At 42.3% G+C, this 27,320-nt stretch overlaps 2 protein-coding genes across 3 annotated transcripts in view; both read left to right on the top strand.

The window, feature by feature from the left end:
* The first annotated feature begins 488 nt into the window (after positions 1 to 488).
* Positions 489 to 16,014, top strand: LOC124000382 (voltage-dependent anion-selective channel protein 1-like). The gene is made up of 9 exons (XM_046306701.1): positions 489 to 685; positions 4,194 to 4,263; positions 5,181 to 5,230; positions 7,500 to 7,652; positions 8,041 to 8,093; positions 8,324 to 8,551; positions 11,580 to 11,730; positions 11,916 to 11,973; positions 15,022 to 16,014. Exons 2-9 carry the CDS (start codon positions 4,197 to 4,199, stop codon positions 15,111 to 15,113), a joined length of 852 nt encoding a protein of 283 aa, XP_046162657.1. The 5' UTR covers positions 489 to 685; positions 4,194 to 4,196; the 3' UTR covers positions 15,114 to 16,014.
* Positions 16,015 to 16,565: 551 nt separating this feature from the next.
* Positions 16,566 to 27,320, top strand: part of LOC123999611 (coiled-coil domain-containing protein 8 homolog) — a 30,177-nt gene continuing 19,422 nt past the window's right edge. The window contains exon 1 of one of the 2 annotated variants that reach the window (XM_046305539.1): positions 16,566 to 16,717. In XM_046305539.1, the coding sequence (XP_046161495.1) occupies positions 16,606 to 16,717 (112 nt within the window). In that variant the 5' untranslated portion in view covers positions 16,566 to 16,605. The remainder of the gene's footprint in view (positions 16,718 to 27,320) is intronic. The other variant, XM_046305540.1, reaches the window with a different exon arrangement.

The raw sequence follows: 27,320 nt of genomic DNA, 5'->3' as shown, positions 1-27,320 counted from the left end.
AGGGTTCCACACAACCACTTCCACACTATTCTATGAAAACAAGTTACACACTACTTCACAAAAAGCTTTGCACCCATGCTGCCATACACTACACTCATAAGGCTCACAAGAATGCAGAACACAGTAAGAAAACTGGCACTGAGTGATTTGTATATGACAAAAAAAAGTTCAAAATAGCAACTGCATGATAGGATTACACATACAAAGACCTTCACAATATGCACATTTTGAATGTATAAACTGCGTTAAACAGGCAGGATTTGCTGGGGTTACAGATTGTGCCGTACAGAAGTCGACTGTGACGAGTGCTCAACGTCACATCCTGGCTCTTCTCATGTGCAGCGTTGATGCGACATTCCTGCATTCTAGCGATTAGACTACCCGTTGACTGTGGACGGTTTTGTTATAAGCACATAATGATGGGGATTGGTGATGAGGTGGGACGAGCTGATTCTAGATCGGTTGTTAACGGTGGCGGGGTTTGAAGCCTACGGATGAGGCGCTATGCGGACGTCAAACGATCAACAGCGCGTGCGCCACCAAGACAACGCCAGAGTCATGCCTCTTTTTTTTCATACGCTTGTTTGACTTCTAGCGTGTGTAACGCTGTGGCACCTCCTCTCACCCCTCCCGTTGTCTAGTTGACAGGAATCTCCTCAGGCAGGATTGGAAAGCACTGATAGAGGTATGTTGAAATGAAGCTAATATTGTGGCATATTATGGTGCACTATTGTATCCCTGTTGTGATATAGACATGGACCTCTTTCTTGGCTTGATTCGGAAGAGGTAGCACGCTCATCCACCACGCAACCAGCAACGTAACGTTGCGTTAGAAGCTGTCCAGGAGGATAAATGCTGGTCAGCATACAGATCGCTAGCCTGATGAGTTAGCTCTCTGGCTACCTGGCTATGTGAACATGGCCTCGAGCAACTAGCTAATAACCTGACGCATTATTATTTGAATTGAATGAGCTTAGGTACTGTTCTCTGCAATTTGATTAAAGTTACTCGCTATAGCCAGCGATCATGTGCAGTGTATGCGCTTGTCCCGCTCTCCACCAATTGCTTGCTAACCTCCGCAGCTAGCTAGTTTTCTACTTCGTTAGCAAGTAAGCTAAAGATGTCCAAGGGGTTATGCAACAACGCGGCAGACACATCACCGCTTGCGCTTGAACATCATCATCAGGCAGCCAGGCAGAAGAACTGCTCGTATCAGGCAGCAGGTTGCAGATTCTGTGACAACTGTCTGGGAAACATGTACATTGCATTTCCATCTCTCTAGTGCATGTGGAACGTGAAACCACCTGCCTGACACGGGTCTAATGCAACAATGCTAACGTTCTCAATCTCCTATCTCAAGGTCCTTTCAGTCGACGTCCCCTTAATATTTCTGTTCAGGTATGCTTATTTGAAAATTCAACAACGCAAAAAAAATGTAGCTATAGTAAAAGCTTATCGTCTGATGAGATTTCATTGACTTTCTGCAATGGAGTATTTCTGTCTCAAGAGGGACCAAAAGGACACATTGTGTGGCTTTCCTTGAAGACCCGGTTATGTAGACTAGCTACTACATTCCTCAAGACCCCACGGACATTCTTCTCTGTATGGCCTAATATTCTAACCTCTCCCACCAATAATGATCCTCAAAGGTTCAGTGTGCCTTCCTGTGTGTGTATTTGTGTAATGTGTGTGAGTGGGGTGTGTGTATTCTGGAATGCCTGATGTTTGACACTTCCTGTCTCCTACCGTGGTCCCCTTCGAGCGAGTGCCTGTTGGTCACTGTAGATGTCTTGTATTAAAAACGGAATGCCTTCAACTGAAACGTGCCTAACTCATTTAACCTAACCCCAATGAATCAGAGAGGTGCGGGGGGCTGCCTTAATCGACATCCGCGTCTTTGGCGTCAGGGAAACAAATCTGTCGTTCTGCCCCTGAGCAAGGCATATCTACCCATGAGCAATGCAGAACGACAGATTTTTACCTTGTCAGCTCTGGGATTCGATCCAGAAACCTTTCTAACCACAAGGCTACCTGCCACCCCACTGAATTTCAAAGCGTGTAGAAATGAGAGATGTGTAATAATTGGTTTTGATTTTGGGTGTCACTAAACGCATTTACACTGAACAAAAATATAATTGCAACATGTAAAGTGTTAGTCCTTTGTTTCATGAGCTGAAATGAAAGGTCCCAGAAATGTTCCATATGCACATTATTATAATATTTTTCTTGTTTTGTGCACAAAGCTGTTTCCATCACTATTAGTGAGCATTTCTCCTTTACCAAGATAATCCATCCACCTGATGGGTGTGGCATATCAAGAAGTTGATTTAACCGCCTTCATTAACCGCCTGATCATTAACAGCCTGATCACTGCACCTTGTGCAGGGAACAATAAAAGGCCACTCTATAATGTGCAGTTTTGTCACATCACAATGCCACAGATGTCTCAGGTTTTGAGGGAGCATGGAATTAGTATGCTATTGCCAGAGAATTCTATGTTAATTTCTCTAACATGTGCCACCTCCAACATCGTTTTTCAGAAACTGTCTCAGGGGAGCTCATCTGCGTGCTCGTCATCCTCACCAGGGTCTTGACCTGACTGCAGTTCGGAATTGCAACCTACTTCAGTGGGCAAATGCTCACCATCGATGGCCACTTGCATGCTGGAGAAGTGTGCTGTTCACGGATGAATCCCGGTTTCAACTGTACCAGGCAGATGGCAGACAGTGTATATGGCGTCGTGTGGGCGAGCGGTTTGCTGATGTCAACATTGTGAGCAGATAACCCCACCACCACTATGGGGTAATGGTATGGGCAGGCATAAGCTACGGACAACGAACTCAATTGGATTGTATCGATGGTAATTTGAATGCACAGAGATACTGTGACATCCGCTGACATCACCTCATGTTTCAGCATTATAATGCACGGCCCCATTTCGCAAGGATCTCTACAAAATTCCTGGAAGCGGATAGTGTCCCAGTTCTTCCATGGCTTGCATACTTACCAAACATGTCACCCATTGAGCATGCTTGAGATGCTCTAGATCGACGTGTACGACAGTGAGTTCAAGTTCCCGCCAATATCCAACGACTTCGCACAGCCATTGAATAGGAATGGGACAACTTTTCACAGGCACAATCAACAGCCTTATCAAATCTATGCGAAGGAGATGTATCGGGCTACATGAGGCAAATGCTGGTCATACCAGATACTGACTGGTTTTCTGATCCACACCCCTACCTTTTTAGTTTAAGATATCTGTGGCCGACAGATATCTTTATTCCCAGTCATGTGAAATCCATAGATTAGGGACTAATTAAAGTATTTCAATTGACTGATTTCCTTATATGAGCTGTAACTCAGTAAAATCTTTGAAATTGTTGCATTTAAATTTTTGTTCAGTGTATGACCGGGAGAAAGGTGTAGTAATTATCATTAATATTCTATTAAATAGTGTTTGAATGAAGTGATCGAAGGCTGTAGGCTATGTAGTATGCGCTGATGTACAAAATAGCCAGTTGGGCTATAGGCTATTCTATTTGCAAATTAGCATTGTGCACATGGGCAGAGGGCAAGTGTTCCAGTTTAAGCCTAGTCTTGGATGAAAAAGCACGATCAATGCTGAAATCCTTTTTGGAATCTGCAACAAGCACATTTTTTCCCTCCTGTTTCTCAACATTGAAGTCTGCCCAGACATTCTCGTATAGTAAGAGTGGAGTTGTGATTTAATATTTGTTAGATGACCTCGTCTAAACCTTCCATTTAGAAATCACTTATTGATTCCTAAGCTGACCCTTCTGTGTTTTGCGTTTTGAATTTGGCTGTCAGTCCAGTGTATCAGGTTTGGCTGCTGTTGTGAAATCTCTAGCCTGGCAAGGCAAGCACATCACTCTTTTTCTGATGAGTCAGAGCAAACGGGTTAGTCTGTTCAGGCAGATGTGAGGCGTGTCTGTCTGCCCCTCCCCCTACCGGCCCACCCCGTCCATCAATGACCTCAATCCTCTCCCACCTCCTCTCCCACACGCAGTGCTCTCTCCTCAGTTGCTATGTCGGTGAAGGCCTAGCACACTGCTAATGCTTTATGTATGCCATTGCCCCATTGCTATCTCACAGCGCTTTGTGCTAAGCAGTAGCCTAACACAAAGCTGTCTCCTTTTTATTCTTATGATTTTCCTTTGATTTTTTTACAGATAATGGCCGTTCCTCCTACCTATGTTGACCTTGGCAAGTCCGCCAAGGATGTCTTTACCAAGGGATACGGTGAGCACTGAGCAGTACTACTTTCTACCCACTATTTCCTAGATCATTCTTCAACTCAGCCTTTGCTCCTGTCCTGCAGAGAATCAGGAGTGGACTGTAGTCGTACTAGCCTAGTGTTATAGCCATTTGGTAAACCCTCTCGTTTAGACTGGCTGTCCTTAGGCAGCTCATTGACTGAGAGACAGCTCAACACAGCTGTACTGAGCTATTGAGGTCTAGGCCTTATTGTGGGGATTCCCAGGTAAATCCCCCCCCAGGCGAGGGTGGGACGACCAGCACACTGCCTCCCAGAGATGGATGGGAAGGAAGCTGGGGCGGTGAACTGTGCCTGACGTGACAATGGACTCCAGTTTAGAAACTAGGGCCGGGAAGATACCAGTATCGCAATACTTGTTAGTATCGTGGCAAGGGAAAAAAGCAGATTTAACTTTAGGACAACAGCCCAAATGTTGGGAAACAAACATCCATTATGTAGTCATCCTGAGTCACATTTCTGGAAAAGAATATTGTGATACTGGTATCGTCACAGCCCTAGTAGAAACCACATCAAATCAATAAACTCTATCTATCAATGTTATGTAATAGTTGTAATGTGTGATAGCCTAGACTGGTATTTCTCAGAGAGGGATTTATTGAACAGTGGTTTACAGTGCATTCGGAAAGTATTCAGACCCCTTGACTTTTTCCACATTTTGTTACGTCACTTCATAAGCACTATGTGTTTATGAAGTGATAAAATAAGTGCAAGAGACGGCATGCTTATTTTGAAAACAACTGAGGCCATGCATTAACGGGGATTGCTAGGAATGTTAGTGGAAATAATGAACTGAACAGGAATATATCATCAGTTTAAAAAGCACTCATAGAATATGTTGTAATTACAACAGTTTGATTTCATTTTCTTCTGTGCCTTTCAGGTTTTGGTCTCATCAAGCTGGACTTGAAAACAAAGTCAGATAATGGACTGGTAAGTTCCACTGCAGTCCGTATACCCCTTGAGCCAAAAGAGGTGAACAGGTCAGGGATCCATAGCCGCAGGCAGAACAGTTGAAAATAGAGTAGCAGCACGACCAGGTGGACTGGGGACAGCAAGGAGTCATCAGGCCAGGTAGTCCTGAGGCATGGTCCTAAGGCTCAGGTCCTCCGATAGAGAGAGAATTAGTGAGAGAATTTGAGAGCGCATACTTAAATTCACACAGGACAACGGTTAAGACAGGAGAAATACTCCAGATATAACAGCATATAATAGCATCTCGGCACAAACTATTGCAGCGTAAATAATGGAGGCTGAGACAGGAGGGGTCGGGAGACACTATGGCCCCGTTTGACAATACCCCCCCCCCGGACAGGGGCTAACAGGCAGGATATAACCCCACCCACTTTGCCAAAGCATAGCCCCCACACCACTAGAGGGATATCTTCAACCACCAGCTTACCATCCTGAGACAAGTCCGAGTATAGCCCACGAAGATCTCCCCCACTGCACAACCCTTCGGGGGGGGGGGGGGGGGGGGGTGCCAACCCGGATAGGAAGATCACATCAGTGACTCATCCCACTCAAGTGATGCATCCCTCCTAGGGACTGCATCGAAGAGCACCAGTAAGCAGTGACTCAGCCCCCCGTAATAGCGTTAGAAGCAGAGAATCTCAGTGGAGAGACGGCAAGTGCGGTTCATTGCTCCAGTGCCTTTCCGTTCACCTTCACACTCCTGGGCCAGACTACACTCAATCATAGGACCTACTGAAGAGATGAGTCTTCAATGAAGACTTATGTCGAGACCGAGTCTGCGTCTCTCACATGGGTAGGCAGACCATTCCATAAAAACAGAGCTGTATAGGAGAAAGCCCTGCCTCCAGCTGTTTGCTTAGAAATTCTAGGGACAATTAGGTGTCCTGCGTCTTGTAATCGTAGCGTACGTGTAGGTATGTACGGCAGGACCAAATCGGAAAGATGGGTATAAGCAAGCCCATGTAATGCTTTGGAGGTTAGCAGTAAAACCTTGAAATCAGCCCTTGCCTTAATAGGAAGCCAGTGTAGAGAGGCTAGCACTGGAGTACATTTTTTTTTGAGTCAAGATTCTAGCAGCCGTTTCTAGCACTAATTGAAGTTTATTTAGTGGTTTATCCGGGTTGCCGGAAAGTAGAGCATTGCAGTAGTCTAACCTAGAAGTGACAAAAGCACGGATTCATTTTTCTGCATCATTTTAGGACAGAAAGTTTCTAATTTTTGCTATGTTATGTAGATGGAAGAAAGCTGTCCTTGATATGTTCGTCATATCAAAAATATGAACAAAAATATAAACGCAACATTAAACAAATTCAACGGTTTTACTGCGTTACAGTTGTTATGAGGAAATCCGCCCTAATCAATGGATTTCACATGACTGGGAATACAGATATGCATCTGTTGGTCACAGATACCTTTAAAAAAACGATGGGACTCACAATGGGCTTAAGGATCTCGTCACGGTATTTCTGTGCTTTGAAATTGATAAAATGCATTGGGTTTGTTGTCCATAGCTTATGACTTCCCATTCCATAACTCCTTCCGCCAACCATGGGGTACTCTGTTCACAATGTTGACATCAGTAAACCGCTCACCCACACAACGCCATACACCTGGTCTGCGGTTGTGAGGCCGGTTGAATGTACTGCCAGATTCTCTAAAATGACATTGGAGGCAGCTTATGGTAGAGAAATGAACATTCAATTCTCAGGCAAACGCTCTGGTGGACATTCCTGCAGTCAGCATGCCAATTGCACTCTCCCTCAACTTGAGACATCTGTGGCATAGTGTTGTGACAAAACTGCACATTTTAGAGTAGTCTTTTATTCTCCCCAAAACAAGGTGCATCTGTATAATGAGCATGCTGTTTTATAAGCTTCTTGATATGTCACACCTGTCAGATGGAAGAATAAATGCTCACCAGTAGAGATGTAAACACATTTGTGCACAAAATCTGAGAGAAATAAGCAATTTGTGTGTATAGCAAATTTCTGGGATTGTATTTTTTGGCTCATGAAACATGGAACCAACACTTTACTTGTTGTTTTTATGTTTTTCTTCCGTTTAGTTATCTGACTCATCAACACCCGTGAAAGACCTCTCGGATTGTCTCCGTCACTTGTGACGTGCCAATGTGGTCCTCAGCCATCCAAATCCTCACTAATAATGTCTGATGCTAAAATAACGTGATCACATCTCACCGCTGACCTCTGTTTGACCCCAATCCCAGGAGTTCACCAGCACGGGCTCTGCCAACACCGAGACCAGCAAAGTGGCCGGCACCCTGGAGACCAAGTACAAGTGGGCCGAACACGGACTGACCTTCACTGAGAAGTGGAACACCGACAACACTCTGGGCACTGAGATCACTCTGGAGGACCAGGTCAGGACTATGTGTTCTTTAGATCAGGGTGTACTCTCTTCCGTTTTCTTCAATCTGTCATTGTTTGAAGGGTGCTATAAGCCAATGAGTAATCCCTTCGTGTAAATATAAAAAAGATCAGCAGTCACTGACTTGTTTCATTGATTTTATTATATATTTTAAGACAATATATACATAACTTGACATGTTTAGTCTTCTTTGTGTGGGAGTCTGTTCCCTATGGCCCCCCCCACCCTATTAAGGGGTGAAATGCTCAGAGCAATATACCTTTTAATTACGCAACAATGCTTTCTCAATAGTTCTTTCGGTCTGCCTCGGAAATTAATTTACTTATGAATCATTCATGCTTTCTTATCCTCTCCATCTTTCTCTCACCTTCTCCCTTCAGTTGACCAAAGGGCTTAAACTGACGTTTGATTCCTCCTTCTCGCCAAACACTGGGTAAGAAGTGGCTATCCAATTAATTCAGTGAAGGTAGCATTTAATTGTTTCACAATGTTAATTAATTGCAATCAATGATGTCACACAATACACGTTGCCATTTTATTTTGTCCTGCTCAGCTCAATGTAGATTGTTGGATGCATTTGCCATTCTGTCACTGTAATTCCTATATTACCTCATACTCACAAGTTTGTCCTTCCTTCCATTCCTCTCATATCCCTACCTCCAGCAAGAAGAGTGGTAAGATCAAGACTGGCTACAAGAGGGAGCACATCAACCTGGGGTGTGATGTGGACTACGACATTAACGGGACGGCTGTGCACGGCATGGCGGTGGTGGGCTACGAGGGCTGGCTGGCCGGCTACCAGATGACCTTCGAGGCCGGAAAGAACAGGGTCACCCAGAGCAACTTCGCCGTGGGCTACAAGACCGACGAGTTCCAGCTCCACACAAATGTGTGAGTAGATATATTTATTTAACTAGGCAAGTCAGATAACAACAAATTCTTATGTACAATGACTGCCTACCCCGTCATTGTATAGATGCAAAAATATGGTTCAGGTAGGCCTCCGCGCTTCAGCAAACAATGGAAGTAAGAAGGGGGCTCAACAACACTGACAGTAAGCCAGCGATGGGGCTCAACAACACTGACAGTAAGCCAGCGATGGGGCTCAACAACACTGACAGTAAGCCAGCGATGGTGCTCAACAACACTGACAGTAAGCCAGCGATGGGGCTCAACAACACTGACAGTAAGCCAGCGATGGGGTTTAGGGACCATATTTATGGTCTTTAAGACCCTTATCCAAAATGATTTACAGTGAAGTATTTTGTATTTTTGGCACACCCCCCCAACTTTGTTGCAAGCACCATGCTCCAACCAACTGAGCTTTTTGAACGACTCGTCACTAACATTTTGTTTCCAGCTCTGAACTATGAGAGCTGACGTTGTCTGGACACTAGCAGCCCCAAGCACTTGCTGTCTCTCTGGTCCCCTCAGATGCAGACTGGCAGTTATTTTATGTATCCCACAGTGATGGGATTTGTCATAGGGCTTTGTTGGTAGGATAGTATAGTATCGTAAGCTAACCTCCTGCCACGACCTGGCCTTCCATTCATGATCACTTTTTTGACTTTTTTGAGCTAATGTCAATTAGCTCTGAGACATGACTATTTAATCCTTTGACAGCTGATCCTTGATATCCACTGAGTGTACAAAACATTAGGAACACCTGCTCTTTCCATGACAGACTGACCAGGTGAATCCAGGTGAAAGCTATGATCCCTTATTGATGTCACCTGTTAAATCCACTTCAATCAGTGTAGACTAAGAGGAGACAGGTTAAAGAAGGATTTTTAAGCCTTAAGACAATTGAGACTTGATCTGTGTTCGCATACACATACGAACATACTGTATACTACATAATGACTGTATACTAACTATATACTTTGTCTACTGGAAGTTGATGCTGTTGCTATGCAACCTCTTGCTTGCTTGTTAGCATAACAAATTACTATCTAGACTTCAGGTGTGTTTGTAAATTCAATCTGGAGTGTCAGAGTGCGTTCTGGAGCGCATACTGGAATCTGGCCGAGGATTAGGATCTAGGAATGATCCGAGTGTTCTGACCTCACACTGGCAGTCAAGGACCCAAGCTAACTGGCTAGTTGCTTCCAGACACAAATGAGAGCACACCTCACTCTAACCACCATTTTACTCACCCTAGCAGAGCTGGTTAGGCAGTTATCCAGAGTGTTGGTAACTGTAATGGTGCTGCTGGCAACTATTTAATTACACTTTTTTGCCGACATTTACTGACACCGGCCACATTCAACGGGTGTTGAGCTTTTTGTAAATTCATCAGTTATTCTGCGCTCTGGCACAGTCAGACCAGAGTGCTCTGAAATCGGAGTAGGTAGCCAGAGTGAATTTACAGTGACACCCAAACCACTTTACCACTTAGCTAAGCTATAAATGACGTGAATAATCAAGTGAATAAATGTTGGGTAGTTAGCATAAAGTAAATATACTGGCAAGTCCGACTTATTAGTAGCCAACTCACGTTACAGTAGGTAGCTAAACATAGCATATCATTACACCAGTATGTACTGGGTATGCGGTTCGTAAGGATAGCGTAAACATTCATTCAAACAGCACTTTCTTTGCGTTTTGCTAGCAGCTCTTCGTTGTCAAGCATTGCGCTGTTTATGATTTCAAGCCTATCAACTCCCGAGATGAGGCTGGTGTGACCGAAGTGAAATGGCTGGCTAGTTAGCGCGTGCTAATAGCGTTTCAAACGTCACTCGCTCTGAGCCTTCTAGCAGTTGTTTCCCTTGCTCTGCATGGGTAACGCTGCTTCGATGGTGGCTGTTGTCGTTGTGTTGCTGGTTCGAACCCAGGGAGGAGCAAGGAGAGGGACAGAAGCTATACTGTTACACTGGCAATACTAAAGTGCCTATAAGAACATCCAATAGTCAAAGGTTAATGAAATACAAATGGTATAGCGGGAAATAGTCCTATAATTCCTATAATAACTAAAACCTAAAACTTCTTACCTGGGAATATTGAAGGCTCATGTTAAAAGGAACCACCAGCTTTCATATGTTCTCATGTACTGAGCAAGGAACTCAAACTGTGAACTCCTATTGTGTTTTTACTTTCTTCTCCAACACTTTGTTTTTGCATTATTTAAACCAAATTGAACATGTTTCATTATTTATTTAAGGCTAAATTGATTTTATTGATGTATTATATTAAGTTAAAATAAGTTCATTCAGTATTGTTGTAATTGTCATTATTGCAAATAACATTTTAAAAATCGTCCGATTTAATCGGTTTCGGCTTTTTTTTGGTCCTCCAATAATCGGTATCGGCGTTGAAAAATCATAATCGGTCGACCTCTAATACAAACACTGTTATGGATTGTGTATGTGTGCTGTTCAGAGGGTGAATGGGAAAGACAAGATTTAAGTGCCTTTGAACAGGGTATGGTAGTAGGTGCCAGGCGCACTGGTTTGAGTGTGTCAAGAACTGCAACGCTGCTGTTTTTTTCACGCTCAACATTTTCCCGTGTGTATTAAGAATGGTTCAACACCCAAAGGACATCCAGCCGACTCGACACAACTGTGGGAGGAAACGATGTCACCATGGGCCAGCATCCCGGAGGAACGCTTTCGACACCTTGTAGAGTCCAGTCCGTGCCCCGACGAGTTGAGACATTTTCTGGGGGCAAAAGGGGGTTGTAACTCAATATTAGAAAGGTGTTCCTAATGTTTTGTACCCTCAGTTTGCTAGTTTAGACTGTGAATATTGATCCTCTGATTGCAATTCATGTGATATTAGGTAGTTGTAACAGTTCTCATTTCATTTTTTTTGTTGAACATGAATACTGGAATGAATAGTGATGTTGCAATATACTTGCATACATGTTAGTTCCCCATTCTCATAGTAATAATGACCAAGCGTTTTTTCCCCCCTATGACAGAAATGACGGCACCGAGTTCGGGGGCTCCATCTACCAGAAGGTGAACGACCAGCTGGAGACAGCAGTCAACCTGGCCTGGACCGCTGGCAACAGCAACACCCACTTTGGCATTGCAGCCAAGTACCAGATTGATGCCGACGCATCTTTCTCTGTAAGGGGCCACTCTAGCTAGTCCTCTTACTGGCTGAGACATGACCTCCGTCTGGGGTCACATTCAGGGGACGGGTAGAGGGAGTTACTAGGCTAATAAGTTTAAAATGATCTGTGGAAGTATTGTTGAGTACATTTTGAGTCCTATTTTTAATCCTGTTTCTAATCTATACATTTCTCCAACAGGCCAGAGTGAACAACTCCAGCCTTGTGGGCCTAGGATACACTCAGACTCTGAAGCCTGGTTAGTAATTTTAAAATGTTTTATTAAAATGTTTTGTGAAATATTATTTTTCTCCATGCCAGTGTAGATTAAATGTGCAGTTGAAATACCTTTCTACAGTATTTTGGGAAGAAATGACAGAACGGCAGCGTGCACTTGATCTTTGACCTCCTCAGCCAGTCAATGGACCCTGATCTTGTCACTAGGACTGTTGCGGTGACCATATTACCACCACACCGGCGGTCACGAGTAATGAAGGCAGGCAAATTCCACATGACTTAGTCATGGTAATTAGGCTTCTCCAAGCTTTGATGTTGCTAATGGTCATTAGTAGCCTACCACACTTGCTAACTGCCTCGTTCTCAGCACCCTATTGTCCCTTTAATCACTCTGACATCAATGCAAATCTAATCAAACAATTCTTGAGAGCCCATGAGCTCATGTTGCGCAACATTTCAATAGTGATGGCCTCTATTAAAAAGAGGAGCATCAGCTTTCTATAGGCTAGGCCTACTATATTTATTTCTCAACTTCCCTAATATCAATATTTATATTTACAACAGGAATATAGCCTACCTGGCTGGCATGAAAATAAACCACATGGAAAAGCGTCCTCCATTCTCAAAATCAAATTTATTTGTCACATACACATGCTTAGCAGATGTTAATGCGAGTATAGCGAAATGCTTTTGCTTCTAGTTCCGACAATGCAGTAATAACCAACGAGTAATCTAACCTAACAATTCCAAAACTACTACCTTATACACACAAGTGTAAAGGGATAAAGAATATGTACATAAAGATATATGAATGAGTGATGGTACAGAATGGCATAGGCAAGATGCAGTAGATGGTATCGAGTACAGTATATACATATGAGATGAGTAATGTAGGGCATGTAAACAAAGTGGCATAGTTTAGTGGCTAGTGATACATGTATTACATAAAGATGCAGTAGATGATATAGAGTACAGTATATACATATACATATGAGATGAGTAATGTAGGGTATAATGTAATGTAGGGTATGTAAACATTATATTAAGTAGCATTCAGTGTGTCCGTGATGTGTATGCCGAGGAACTTAAAACTTAATACCCTCTCCACTACTGTCCCATCGATGTGGATAGGGGGGTGCTCCCTCTGCTGTTTCCTGAAGTCCACAATCATCTCCTTAGTTTTGTTGACGTTGAGTGTGAGGTTATTTTCCTGACACCACACTCCGAGGGCCCTCACCTCCTCCCTGTAGGCCGTCTCGTCGTTGTTGGTAATCAAGCATACCACTGTAGTGTCGTCCGCAAACTTGACGATTGAGTTGGAGGAGTGCATGGCCACACAGTCGTGGGTAAACAGGGAGTACAGGAGAGGGCTCAGAACGCACCCTTGTGGAGCTATTTAAGTGCATAGATTCTATGTATTTTTATTTTTCCCGCTGCGCCTGTTTCGATACAAGCGCATGATAAGGATCCGTTCACATATTATTTAGTATATGTAAAGACTAGATTAAATCAATAATAGTCTGATGGGTGACAATGTTGGCCTATCACTTGTGAATGATATATTATCCATTTTTGTGTGACTTTTTCGAATCAGTCGCACACCTCAAGTAGCCTAGCCCATAGGCCTATATGTTTTTTTAATAAGGTTTGTATCACAACTTAAGTGACCAAATAACTTCTTAAAATGAAGCACATTAATCCACTTTACAAGGGGTGTAGAGCCTAACGCATACATAAGCAGCACGTGTGTTTCAAGTTTGGGAAAGATCATTTTCACCATAAAAATGCACTTTTTATAATAAAATAATTGCATTTGCGGTCACTTGATAATGATGTTTTCTGTTAATGGAACATTTGCTCTTATAGTCTACTACCATGTGCACATTGCTGCGCTTATAATGTGAAGAAATAGCCCAATAGTTCATCAACATTTAAAGCTAAACGTTCTGATTTGTTGTGTCAGCCACATTGTGTAAAAAAAGGTTTTTTTGGTGCTAGCGGTTGTATTAATTTTGGATCTATCGAATCCCACAACTGTCCCAGACTGTTTGGAATATTTATTTCTCGCTTAGAATATAATAGGTCGACCTTTGTACAATGAAGAATAGTAGATTGACATAGGCTAGTGCTTTTGCTGTTTGTTAGGCCTACTCATCTTGTTGGCTGACGAAAAGTAAATGTGGACCGTTCTTCCAATATCTTCAATATGCACCTCGTAATTTGATAACGTGATGGAGTGCGCAGCACTCAGGGAGAAGGGCACAACGGCCACTGGCCACAAACATCCTGGATTTTTTTAGGGTGCATTATGGCCACAGAAAGGGGATGCCTCTGAAATTCTAGGCAATATCAAGTGCGAATGAGTGACTGATGTAGCGTGTACAGCCTGCACAAGAAACGAGGTATAGCTCATGACTTTCAAGCTACTTTTTTTCAAATCATCATTAGTCGCATCATGCAGCCTAACAATGTTTTAAAAATCAAACATATACCTCAATGTTTGCAGAACAACTAAAGTTATATTAATAACTGTAAATTAAGCATAGGAGTACCTATTTCTTTGTTAACCGCTCAACACAGAATAGCCGCATGTGCGCACTCCCTCAAATAGTTTGGAGAAAATATCCTATTTTATTCAGCTTTTTTCAATTGCATTCTTCATACTATAAAATACAAATAATGCCACCCGAATTCTTAGCAAATCTTGTCTGCTAAATGAACTAGTGTAGCCTATAGTCATTTGGCATAGCCAGATCAGGACCTAACATAAGGGCAACTCAGAGTATGCTGTTCTGTTCTTCTGAAATAGACTACATTTTATTCATATCATGCTTCTTTAGATCTGTATAAAAGAAATAATGGATGTACTGTGAAGGTGTAGACTGTTACATGGATTTATTAGACTTTTTAAAAATGTAGATGTTCCAAAAGTCTGCAAGCCAGGAGATGCTAAATGTTAATTTTATATTAACTTGACAATTACCGGCTGACGAAATTCCGTGATCACCACAGACAGCTGCACTTGTTACTCCCCCTTGTTGATCTATTGTCTCTGTCTCTCTGTCTACAGGCATTAAGCTGACCCTTTCTGCTCTCCTGGATGGGAAAAATATTAACACCGGTGGGCACAAGCTCGGCCTTGGCCTAGAGTTTGAGGCATAAGAAGGCAGGGAACACAACAACAACCCCAAAACCTTTTACAACAACCAAATATTTTATTGAAATAGCTATCCTCACAACCTTGTTTCCCTTACAGTAGATGTGCTTTGGTTGAGGTGAGGCGGCACACGTGGTGAAATCGCACTACAGTTGATATTCCACTTTTACAGGACCATTTCAGATAAAATATTTTGGAATACAGGGCCCAGTTTAGAATAAAACTAAGATGTTTTAATGGTCGGCAAAATGTAAAAATGGTTAAGGTCTCATGTAAACACTAATTTATTTATATATATTTTCAAAGCGGATAAGAGAAAATAAGATGCTGTAGATATTTTTTTTTAAAGGATTTGGTAAACATACAGTTTACTTTTTTGTCCACATGGTGGGGCTGTTGTATTAAACAGATCACTGTTACTGGATTACAACATAAACATTCCTTGGCCAAGGTGAAATATTCCTCTGTACTGGAGAGTTCCCTCCTTGTAAACCCTCTGCAAAGAACGGAAATGTCTAAGATATTATATTATTATGGGATGGGTAAGTGGTCCTTCATTTAAGCAGCATTAGCTCTGAGGCACTAACTACTTTTTGGGAATATGGTGCCATTTAGGATCAAACACTGTTTTTGACTTGTCTGTCTGTGCATTTGGTGTGAATTATTTTTTATTACATATAGCAAAAATATATTAACAATGTTCTTGAATGCTTAACCTGTCTGAAGTTTAAGGCAAACCTCAAATGTTCCCAAATAGAAAGGTAACCTGTCCTGCACACTATACAACATCCCTCTTAACACAAATGATTTTACAAGGAATGTTAGTCTTCCGATGATGGTGTTCGAACAGACAAACTCTGTGTACCTGACGTTGTTACTCCGTTAAATAAAGAACAACATCTTGAATGCCTCTGTGCTTTTCTTCCCACCCATAATGCAATCATAATGGAAATAAAAAGCCTTGGATTTGCTGTAGGCCTATATTCATATCTACTTTAACTATAACTGTTAATTTCTCTACGATAAGACTCCTGCAACATCGTTTTAGAGAATTTGATAGTATGTCCAACCGGCTTTACAACCGCAGACCACGTGTGACCATGCCAGCCAAGAACCTCCACATCCGGTTTCACCTGCGGGATCGTCTGAGACCAGCCACCAGGACAGCTGATGAAACTGAGGAGTATTTCTGTCTGTAATGATTGGCTGTGCCTGGCTCCAGGTGGGTGAGCCCTCGCCCAGTAGTGAAACCCATAGATTAGGGCCGAATTAATTAAATTGACTAATTTCCTTATATGAACTGTAACTCAGTAAACATGTTGATGTTGCGTTTATAGTTTTGTTCAGTATACATAAAGCTATCTTTCCAACTGATCAGACAGTTCTAATCCCCACTCAGGTGTCAAGTACAAAGGACCGTTCAGTTTCGGTTGTCATCTGTTTTACGTCACCTTTTTGCATTTTAACCACGCCCCTTAATGAGCCCTCACAAACAAGATGGCGACTTGCAGGAAGATGAGACGTAGCTGGAAAATTCAATGTTTCGTGTTTATCTTGTTACAACTGTTTACTCCCAACTGTATTTCGGCTCCGCCGGCAACCCAAAACGGTATGTTTAATATTCAAAACGAAGTTACTATGTTTTATGTTGAGAGGGGCTATATGAGCTAATGTAGCTAGCTTTCACCTGAACCAGTATCTGCTTTCACCTGAATAGTATCTGCGTTCGGCTTTCACCTAGCTACAGTAGCTAGTCGACGACCAGATCCTGCTGTGCAGCGGACTGAGGTATATGGGTGCCGCCTAGTGACTTGCCAATGTGTCAGATAAGCATGGCAGCCAACTCTGTCAGAAATAGAAGTCCGGGTTACAGGCCTAATCATCTAATCTGTCATCAGTGACCATTAAACTTACCTAACGAACGTTACAGTTTCCAATCCTAGCCACAGCGGGTTAGCTAGTTTGGCGTCAGAGTGAAAGTAAAGATTCATTTTGTCAACGATTCTGCTGATAATTGGTAGTTAGCTAGCTAGTAGCACAATGCTTTCGTGTTAGAATCATATAATTAATTATTCGAATATGAATTTAATATTATCTCAATGGTTAGAAAACCCACTTTATAGATACTATTTTGGTGGTAACAAGCCAGCTACAGTTAGCGAGTTATTTTGGGGTCTTGGACTCTAATTCCAGGTTTGACTGAGAGAAACTGGACTGGACTATTCCGACCAGGTGTCCCTCACCATGTATCTGAAATAATAAGCATTCTGTCAGTGAAATGGGAACACTTCTCCAAGCGGAGACCCAATAAGGAAATGTCAACAAAATGATTTCCTTATCACAAGCCTACTCATAAAATATTTTCGTTTTCTGCCTGTACATTTTAATATCAACATCAACATGTTTTACTTGATAATGCTGTATATGGTATTGATATAGAGCTTATCTTCATGAGAATACTTTTCCAAGGTCCTTATTGCCTTCTGAAAATGTCTTGAGGACGAGGAAAATCTCATTTTTGGATACCAGAGCAGATTGTTTTGGAGAAAACTACAACTCTGGCCTTTTCGTCTCATATCAGTCATGTCCCTTTTGTGCTAAAGCTGAACTGCTATGAGTTTCTTTTTTTAGGATCATTGTTCCTCTTTTAGGAGCATTGCATGATGCCACATTCATGGAAAGTGAAACCATGTGGCCTATTCCTACCATCCAAATTGACATGACATGCTATCCATAACAGTCTAATCATTCTCAACAGTAGCCCATTCACTGTGCCTTGTGCCGGCAGATGTGATTGCCCCCATAGTTTCTTGAGTTATGGAAAGAGCCCATCTGTCGACCTGTCATCCTACTGCATTTAACCTGTTATGAGAGCATTTCTTTACCATGTTAAGTATCACAATACCAAAACGATACCACAGCAAAAAAAAGGCATATTAGCCAAAGGCACAGAATGACACTTGATCCAGACATATAAACTCAGCTACTGCTCTTTGCAATCGTTGGGCATCATTACATTAGGAAAATGTTACGTCAATATTTTTCAGAAAAGGCCATGTATTCATTTAATCTATTTGACTTTTACCAATTTAACGACATAACATAATGGTAATTTATTTGAATAGCAAATCTCTTGGTAAATCAATACAGGTGAATGTGTATTCAGTAGGAGTGTGTGCATGCATTGAGTTATTGAGCTTGTTTTGGCTGATGTCATCTGTAGCCTCATGGAAATCTGTTTCTCTGAAATTTGGGACTTATTTGTATAGAAGTATCTTATTTTTTAAACATTTTTATTTTACTTAACTAGGCAACTCGGTTAAGAACAAATTCTTATTTTCAATGACGGCCTAGGAACAGTGGGTTAACTGCCTGTTCAGGGGCAGAACGACAGATTTGTGCCTTGTCAGCTCGGGGGTTTGAACTTGCAACCTTCCGGTTACTAGACCAACACTCTAACCACTAGGCTACCCTGCCGTTTGTAGTCTAAGGCACTGGATGAATGTGCGGAAGTAGCTGACAGGAGACTTTTGAACTAGCCTAACCAGATTACAATCTTTGACTGGTGTTTATGACACACATAAAGAATAGCTGGTCAGAACGGAAAGGCAGAGCAAGCTTTCCTGAATAACTGGGCATGCTGGGAGCAGACAGTGACAAGGAAAAGTATGTGAACCCTTTGGATTTACCTGGATTTCTGCATAAATTAGTCATCAAATTTGATCTGATCTTAATCTAAGTCACAAAAATAGACAAATATAGTGTGCTTAAACTAATAACACACAAATTATTGTATTTTTCTTGTCTATATTGAAAACATACTTTTCCCAACCTAAACTATGAGTGTTTAAATTGTGAATCCCTAGGCTAATGCCTTCTCCAAAAGCTAATTGAAGTCAGGATTTAGTCAACCTGGAGTCCAATCAATGAGACAAGATTTACATTTAAGTCATTTAGCAGACGCTCTTATCCAGAGCGACTTACAAATTGGTGCATTCACCTTATGACATCCAGTGGAACAGTCACTTTACAATAGTGCCTCTAAATCTTAAAGGGGGGTGAGCAGGATTACTTATCCTATCCTAGGTATTCCTTAAAGAGGTGGGGTTTCAGGTGTCTCCGGAAGGTGGTGATTGACTCCGCTGTCCTGGTGTCGTGAGGGAGTTTGTTCCACCATTGGGGGGGCCAGAGCAGCGAACAGTTTAGACTGGGCTGAGCGGGAACTGTACTTCCTCAGTGGTAGGGAGGCGAGCAGGCCAGAGGTGGATGAACGCAGTGCCCTTGTTTGGGTGTAGGGCCTGATCAGAGCCTGGAGGTACTGAGGTGCCGTTCCCCTCACAGCTCCGTAGGCAAGCACCATGGTCTTGTAGCGGATGCGAGCTTCAACTGGAAGCCAGTGGAGAGAGCGGGGTGAAGTGAGAGAACATGTGAAGGTTGAACACCAGACGGGCTGCGGCGTTCTGGATGAGTTGTAGGGGTTTAATGGCCCAGCCAACAGCGAGTTGCAGTAATCCAGACGGGAGATGACAAGTGCCTGGATTAGGACCTGCGCCGCTTCCTGTGTGAGGCAGGGTCGTACTCTGCGGATGTTGTAGAGCATGAACCTACAGGAGATTGGAGATGTTGGTTAGAGCTGCCTTGGCCTATAAAAAAACCCTCACATAATTTGAGTTTGCTTTTCACAAGAGGCATTGCCTGATGTGAACCATGCTTCGAACAAAAGAGATCTCAGAAGACATAAGATTAAGAATTATTGACTTGCATCTAGCTGGAAAGGGTTACAAAAGTATCTCTAAAAGCCTTGATGTTCATTATTAGTCCACGGTAATACAAATTGTCTATAAATGGAGAAAGTTCAGCACTGTTGCTACTCTCCCTAGGAGTGACCTTCCTGCAAAGATGACTGCAAGAGCACAGCGCAGAATGCTTAATGAGGTTAAGAAGAATCCTAGAGTATCAGCTAAAGACTTATAGAAATCTCTGGAACATGCTAACATCTCTGACGAGGCTACAATACAATAAAATAAAACACAAAACAAGAATGGTGTTAATGGGAGAACACCACAGAAGCCATTGCTGTTAAAAAAAAAACAGGGCTGCATGTCTGAAGTTTGCAGAAGTGTGTTACTGGCTAAATATTCTGTGGAGAGAAGAAACACAGCACTGTGTGTGGAGAGAAAAAAAGGCACAGCACACCAACCTCACCATACTTTACAGTTGAAATGAGGTTGAGGGAGCATCATGGTTTGGGGCTGCTTTGCTGCCTCAGTGTCTGGACGGAAAAATGAATTCCCAAGTTTATCAAGACATTTTGCAGGAGAATGTTAGGCTGTATTAGGGGTCGACCAATTATGATTTTTCAATGCCGATACCGACTATTGGAAGACCAAAAAAAAAAAGCCCATACCGATTAATCGGCATATTTTTTTAAATATATTTTTGGGATTTTTTAAATTGATTTGTAATAATGACAATTGCAACAATACTGAATTAACACTTTTAACTTAATACATCAATAAAATCAATTTAGCCTCAAATAAATAATGAAAAATGTCCAATTTGGTTTAAATAATGCAAAATCAAGGTGTTGGAGAAGAAAGTAAAAGGGCAATATGTGCAATGTAAGAAAGCTAACGTTTAAGTTCCTTGCTCAGAACATGAGAACATATGAAAGCTGGTGGTTCCTTTTAACATGAGTCTTCAATATTCCCACGTTTGAAACGCTATTAGCGTGCACTCTGCTAACTAGCTAGCCATTTCACATCGGTTACACCAGCCTAATCTCGGGAGTTGATAGGCTTGAAGTCATAAACAGTGCAATGCTTGAAGCACAATGAAGAGCTGCTGGCAAAACGTACAAAAGTGCTGTTTGAAAGAATGCTTACGAGCCTGCTGGTGCCTACCACCGCTCAGTCAGACTGCTCTATCAAATCATAGACTTAGTTATAACATAATAACACACAGAAATACGAGCCTTAGGTCATTTAATATGGTAGAATCCGGAAACTATCATCTTGAAAACAAGACGTTTATTATTTTAGTGATATACGGAACTGTTCGATATTTTATCTAATGGGAGCATCCATAAGTCTAAATATTCCTGTTACATTGCACAACCTTCAATGTTATCTCATAATTACGTAAAATTCTGCAAAATTAGTTTGCAATGAGCCAGGCTGTCCAAACTGTTGCATATACACTGACTCTGCGTGCAATGAACGCAAGAGAAGTGAGACAACTTCACCTGGTTAATATTGCCTGCTAACCTGGATTGCTTTTAGCTAAATATGCAGGTTTAAAAATATATACTTCTGTTTATTGATTTTAAGAAAGGCATTGATGTTTATGGTTAGGTACATATTGGAGCAACAATACACACCGCATCGATTATATGCAACGCAGGACACGTTAGATAAACTAGTAATATGTGTAGTTAACTAGTGATTATGATTGATTGTTTTTTATAAGATAAGTTTAATGCTAGCTAGCAACTTACCTTGGCTTACTGCATTCGCGTAACAGGCAGGCTCCTCATTTAGTGCAATGTAATCAGGTGGTTAGAGCGTTGGACTAGTTAACTGTAAGGTTGCATGATTGAATCCCCCGAGCTGACAAGGTAAAAATCTGTCGTTCTGCCCCTGAACGAGGCAGTTAATCCACCGTTCCTAGGCCGTCATTGCAAATAAGAATGTGTTCTTAACTGACTTGCCTAGTTAAATAAAGATTAAATCAAGGTGTAAAAATCGTCCAAATCGTTGTCCAAAAATACCGGTTTCTGATTGTTATGAAAACTTGAAATCGGCCCTAATTAATCGGCCATTCTGATTTAATCGGTTGACCTCTAGGCTCATCTAAAACCAAGCCCATAGGAACATGGGAAATTCATACCTTATATATCCTGTACATCCACCTAATATACCACTCACCTTTGTCCCTGCCAGTTCTAATGACAGAAACCTCTTCTCAGGGAACTCCTATAGACTTATTTGACAAGATGTCAGCACTGATTATTAAATCCTATTCTCTTTATCTTCATTTTTTTGTTAATCAGAATTTGACCTCTTAATTTCCCATTTTATGGTCTTAATTTGAAAGGTTGAAGCTCAACACCAATTGAAGCTCAACAGTTGGGTGATTCAACAGGACCACAACCTAAAATGCAGAAGTAAATCAACAACAGAATAAAATACGCCTTCTGGAGTGGTGCAGTCAGAGCCCACCTCAACCCGATTTGCGATGCTGTGGCATGACCTCAAGAGCAGTTCACACCAGACATCCCAAGAATATTGCTCCACTGGATTAGTTTTGTAAAGAGGAATGGTCAAAAATTCCTCCTGACCGTTGTGCAGGTCTGATCTACAACTACAGAAAGCATTTGGTTGAGGTTATTTCTGCCAAAGGAGGGTCAACCAGTTATTAAATCCAAGGGTTCACATACTTTCCCCACCTTGCACTGTGAATGTTTACACAGTGTGTTCAATGAAGACATGAAAACTTAAACTTATTGTTTGTGTATTAGTTTAAGCAAACGGTTTGTTGTGATCTAGATGATCAGATCAAATTTTATGACCAATTTATGCAGAAATCCAGGTATTTCCAAAGGGTTCACATTGCCACTGTATGTGGCAACTGTTCACATTATTATCAGTAGCAGGGTAAAATCACTGGGGAAGCCAAGATGTTCGTTCATATGCCTTGTGACGTGATATATACAGTTGAAGTCAGAAGTTTACATACACCTTAGCCAAATAGATTTTCACAATTCCTGACATTTAATCCTAGTAAAAATTCCATGTCTTAGGTCAGTTAGGATCACCACTTTTTATTTTAAGAATGTGAAATGTCAGAATAATAGAGTGATTTTATTTCAGCTGTTATTTATTTCATCACATTCCCAGTGGGTCAGAAGTTCACATACACTCAATTAGTATTTGGTAGCATTGCCTTTAAATTGTTTAACCTGCGTCAAACATTTTGGGTAGCCTTCCACAAGCTTCCCACAATAAGTTGTGTGAATTTTGGCAAAAATCCTCCTGACAGAGCTGGTGTAACTGAGTCCGGTTTGTAGGCCTCCTTGCTCGCACATGCTTTTTCAGTTCTGCCCACAAATTTTCTATGGGATTGAGGTCCGGGCTTTGTGTTGGCCACTTCAATGCCTTGACTTTGTTGTCCTTAAGCCATTTTGCCACAACTTTGGAAGTATGCTTGGGGTCATTGTCCATTTGGAAGACGCATTTGTGACAAAGCTTTAACTTCCTGACTGATTGAGATGTTGCTTCAATATATCCACATTTTCTGTCCTCATGATGCCATCTATTTTGTGAAGTGCACCAGACACTCCTGCAGCAAGCACCCCCACAACATGATGCTGCCACCCCCGTGCTTCACGGTTGGGATGGTGTTCTTCGGCTTGCAAGCTTCCCCCTTTTTCCTCCATAACAATGGTCATTTTGGCCAAACAGTTCTATTTTTGTTTCATCAGACCAGAGGACATTTCTCAAAGTACGATCTTTGTCCCCATGTGCAGTTGCAAACTGTAGTCTGGCTTTTTTTATGGCAGTTTTGGGGCAGTGGCTTCTTCCTTGCGGAGTGGCCTTTCAGGTTGTCGATATAGGACTTGTTTTACTGTGGATATAGATACTTTTGTACCTGTGTCCTCCAGCATCTTCACAAGGTCCTTTGCTGTTGTTCTGGGATTGATTTTCCCTTTTCGTACCAAAGTACGTTCATCTCTAAGAGGCAGAACCCGTCTCCTTCCTGAGCGGTATGATGGCTGCGTGGTCCCATGGTGTTTATAATCGTGTTCTATTGTTTGTACAGATGAACGTGGTATCTTCAGGCATTTGAAAATTCCTCGTAAGGATGAACCAGACTTGTGGTCTATCATTTTTTTTCTGAGGTCTTGGCTGATTTGATTTTCCCATGATGCCAAGCAAAGAGGCACTGAGTTTTAAGGTAGGCTTTGAAATACATCCACAGGTACACAGCCTAATTTACATTATTTGAGTCAATTGGAGATCAGAAGCTTCTAAAGCCATGACATCATTTTCTGGGAATTTCCAAGCTCTTTAAAGGCACAGTCAACTTAGTGTATGTAAATGTCTGACCCACTGGAATTGTGATACATTGAAATAATGTCTGTAAACAATTGTTGGATAAATGTATTGTCATGCACAAAGTAGTCCTAACCGACTTGCAAAAAGTATAGTTTGTTAATAAGAAATTTGTGGAGTGGCTGAAAAAGGAGTTTTAATCACTCCATCCTAAGTGCATCGAATAGTCCCCGCGATATGCAACTGTTCAGGGAAGTCAGGAACCAATACACGCAGTCAGTCAGGAAAGCTAAGGCCAGCTTCTTCAGGCAGAAATTTGCATCCTGTAGCTCCAACTCCAAAAAGTTCTGGGACACTGAAGAGAACAAGAGCACCTCCTCCCAGCTGCCCACTGCACTGAGGCTAGGTAACACGGTCACCACCGATAAATCCATGATTATCGAAAACTTCAACAAGCATTTCTCAATGGCTGGCCATGCCTTCCGCCTGGCTACTCCAACCTCGGCCAAGCCTCTCCAGGTTCTCCCTTACCCAAATCCAGATAGCAGATGTTCTGAAAGAGCTGCAAAACCTGGACCCGTACAAATCAGCTGGGCTTGACAATCTGGACCCTCTATTTCTGAAACTATCCGCCGCCATTGTCGCAACCCCTATTACCAGCCTGTTCAACCTCTTTCATATCGTCTGAGATCCCCAAGGATTGGAAAGCTGCCGCAGTCATCCCCCTCTTCAAAGGGGGAGACACCCTGGACCCAAACTGTTACAGACCTATATCCATCCTGCCCCTAAGGTCTTCGAAAGCAAAGTCAACAAACAGGTCCCTGACCATCTCGAATCCCACCCTACCTTCTCCGCTGTGCAATCTGGTTTCCGAGCCGGTCACGGGTGCACCTCAGCCACGCTCAAGGTACTAAACGATATCATAACCGCCATCGATAAAAGACAGTACTGTGCAGCCGTCTTCATCGATCTTGCCAAGGCTTTCGACTCTGTCAATCACCATATTCTTATCGGCAGACTCAGTAGCCTCGGTTTTTCTGATGACTGCCTTGCCTGGTTCACCAACTACTTTGCAGACAGAGTTCAGTGTGTCAAATTGGAGGGCATGCTGTCCGGTCCTCTGGCAGTCTCTATGGGGGTGCCACAGGGTTCAATTCTCGGGCCGACTCTTTTCTCTGTATATATCAATGATGTTGCTCTTGCTGCGGGCGACTCCCTGATCCACCTCTACACAGACGACACCATTTTGTATACTTCCGGCCCGTCCTTGGACACTGCTATCTAACCTCCAAACGAGCTTCAATGCCATACAGCACTCCTTCCGTGGCCTCCAACTGCTCTTAAACGCTAGTAAAACCAAATGCATGCTTTTCAACCGTTCGCTGCCTGCACCCGCACGCCTGACTAGCATCACCACCCTGGATGGTTCCGACCTTGAATATGTGGACATCTATAAGTACGTAGGTGTCTGGCTAGACTGTAAACTCTCCTTCCAGACTCATATCAAACATCTCCAATCTAAAATCAAATCTAGAGTCGGCTTTCTATTCCGCAACAAAGCCTCCTTCACTCACGCCGCCAAACTTACCCTAGTAAAACTGACTATCCTACCGATCCTCGACTTCGGCGACGTCATCTACAAAATGGCTTCCAACACTCTACTCAGCAAACTGGATGCAGTTTATCACAGTGCCATCCGTTTTGTCACTGAAGCTCCTTATACCACCCACCACTGCGACCTGTATGCTCTAGTTGGCTGGCCCTCGCTACATATTCGTCGCCAGACCCACTGGCTCCAGGTCATCTACAAGTCCATTCTAGGTAAAGCTCCGCCTTATCTCAGTTCACTGGTCACGATGGCAACACCCACCCGTAACACGCGCTCCAGCAGGTGTATCTCACTGATCATCCCTAAAGCCAACACCTCATTTGGCCGCCTTTCGTTCCAGTTCTCTGCTGCCTGTGACTGGAACAAATTGCAAAAATCGCTGAAGTTGGAGACTTTTATCTCCCTCACCAACTTCAAACATCTGCTATCTGAGCAGCTAACCGATCGCCGCAGCTGTACATAGTCTATCGGTAAATAGCCCACCCATTTTTACCTACCTCATCCCCATAATGTTTTTATTTATTTACTTCTCTGCTCTTTTGCACACCAATATCTCTACCTGTACATGACTATCTGCTCATTTATCACTCCAGTGTTAATCTGCAAAATTGTAATTATTCGCCTACCTCATGCCTTTTGCACACAATGTATATAGACTTTTCTACTGTGTTATTGACTTGTTAATTGTTTACTCCATGTGTAACTCTGTCTGTTCACACTGCTATGCTTTATCTTGGCCAGGTCGCAGTTACAAATGAGAACTTGTTCTCAACTAGCCTACCTGGTTAAATAAAGGTGAAATAAAAAAACATAAACATTAAAATATTTAAATGTAAACTTCCGACTTCAACTGTAGGCCTAAAGGCTGAGACCATAAGATTCAACAGTGGCAGAATAAATGGTTATGTAAGTTAATGTTTCCTACTTTTTCGGACCACTAAATAACTATTGATTTAGAACCACAGAGGGTTACCGCAAGTTGCAAAGAAAACAGGAGCTGCCTCCACTCTTACAGCACCATTTCAACATCATCAAATGCCCTCTGCTTTGTCTAATCTAGTGACAAACTGAAATATATAAAAACCATTTTGTCCAATTAATCTAAGCTAAATATGATGTGGCTGTCCATGATTCTGATTTCTGTGTGCGTGCAAGTAGAAAAACATGTTGACTCACCCTACTTGTAGAGAAACGCCAATGCCATCCTCTTTCATGTTGATCACTCTGTCGTACAGTACACACTTATATATTTTTTTTGTCCAAGGCTACCTGGCTAAAATGCTTGCTCACTAGCCTAACTTCCTTTCATGGGCAACTTTAGCTACATAACATTAGCCTTCTACATCTAGCTACATATTTCCTCTCAGGCCAGGGGTGCAACAATGTATGAATTAATGATTGGATCAGAATTGCTGGCCAGTACAGAGAATTAAGTAAAACCACAAGTCTATATCCCTATCTCCATCCATGTGTAACAGTATAGCTTCTGTCCCCTCGCCCGACCCGGGCTTGAACCAGGGACCCTCTGCGCGCACACACCAACAAGTCAC

Source organism: Oncorhynchus gorbuscha, linkage group LG16, assembly GCF_021184085.1.
Source record: "Oncorhynchus gorbuscha isolate QuinsamMale2020 ecotype Even-year linkage group LG16, OgorEven_v1.0, whole genome shotgun sequence".
Taxonomy (NCBI): Eukaryota; Metazoa; Chordata; class Actinopteri; order Salmoniformes; family Salmonidae; genus Oncorhynchus; species Oncorhynchus gorbuscha.
The sequence above is the reverse complement of the archived record's forward strand: the minus strand, read 5'-3'. Positions and strand labels throughout refer to the sequence as shown.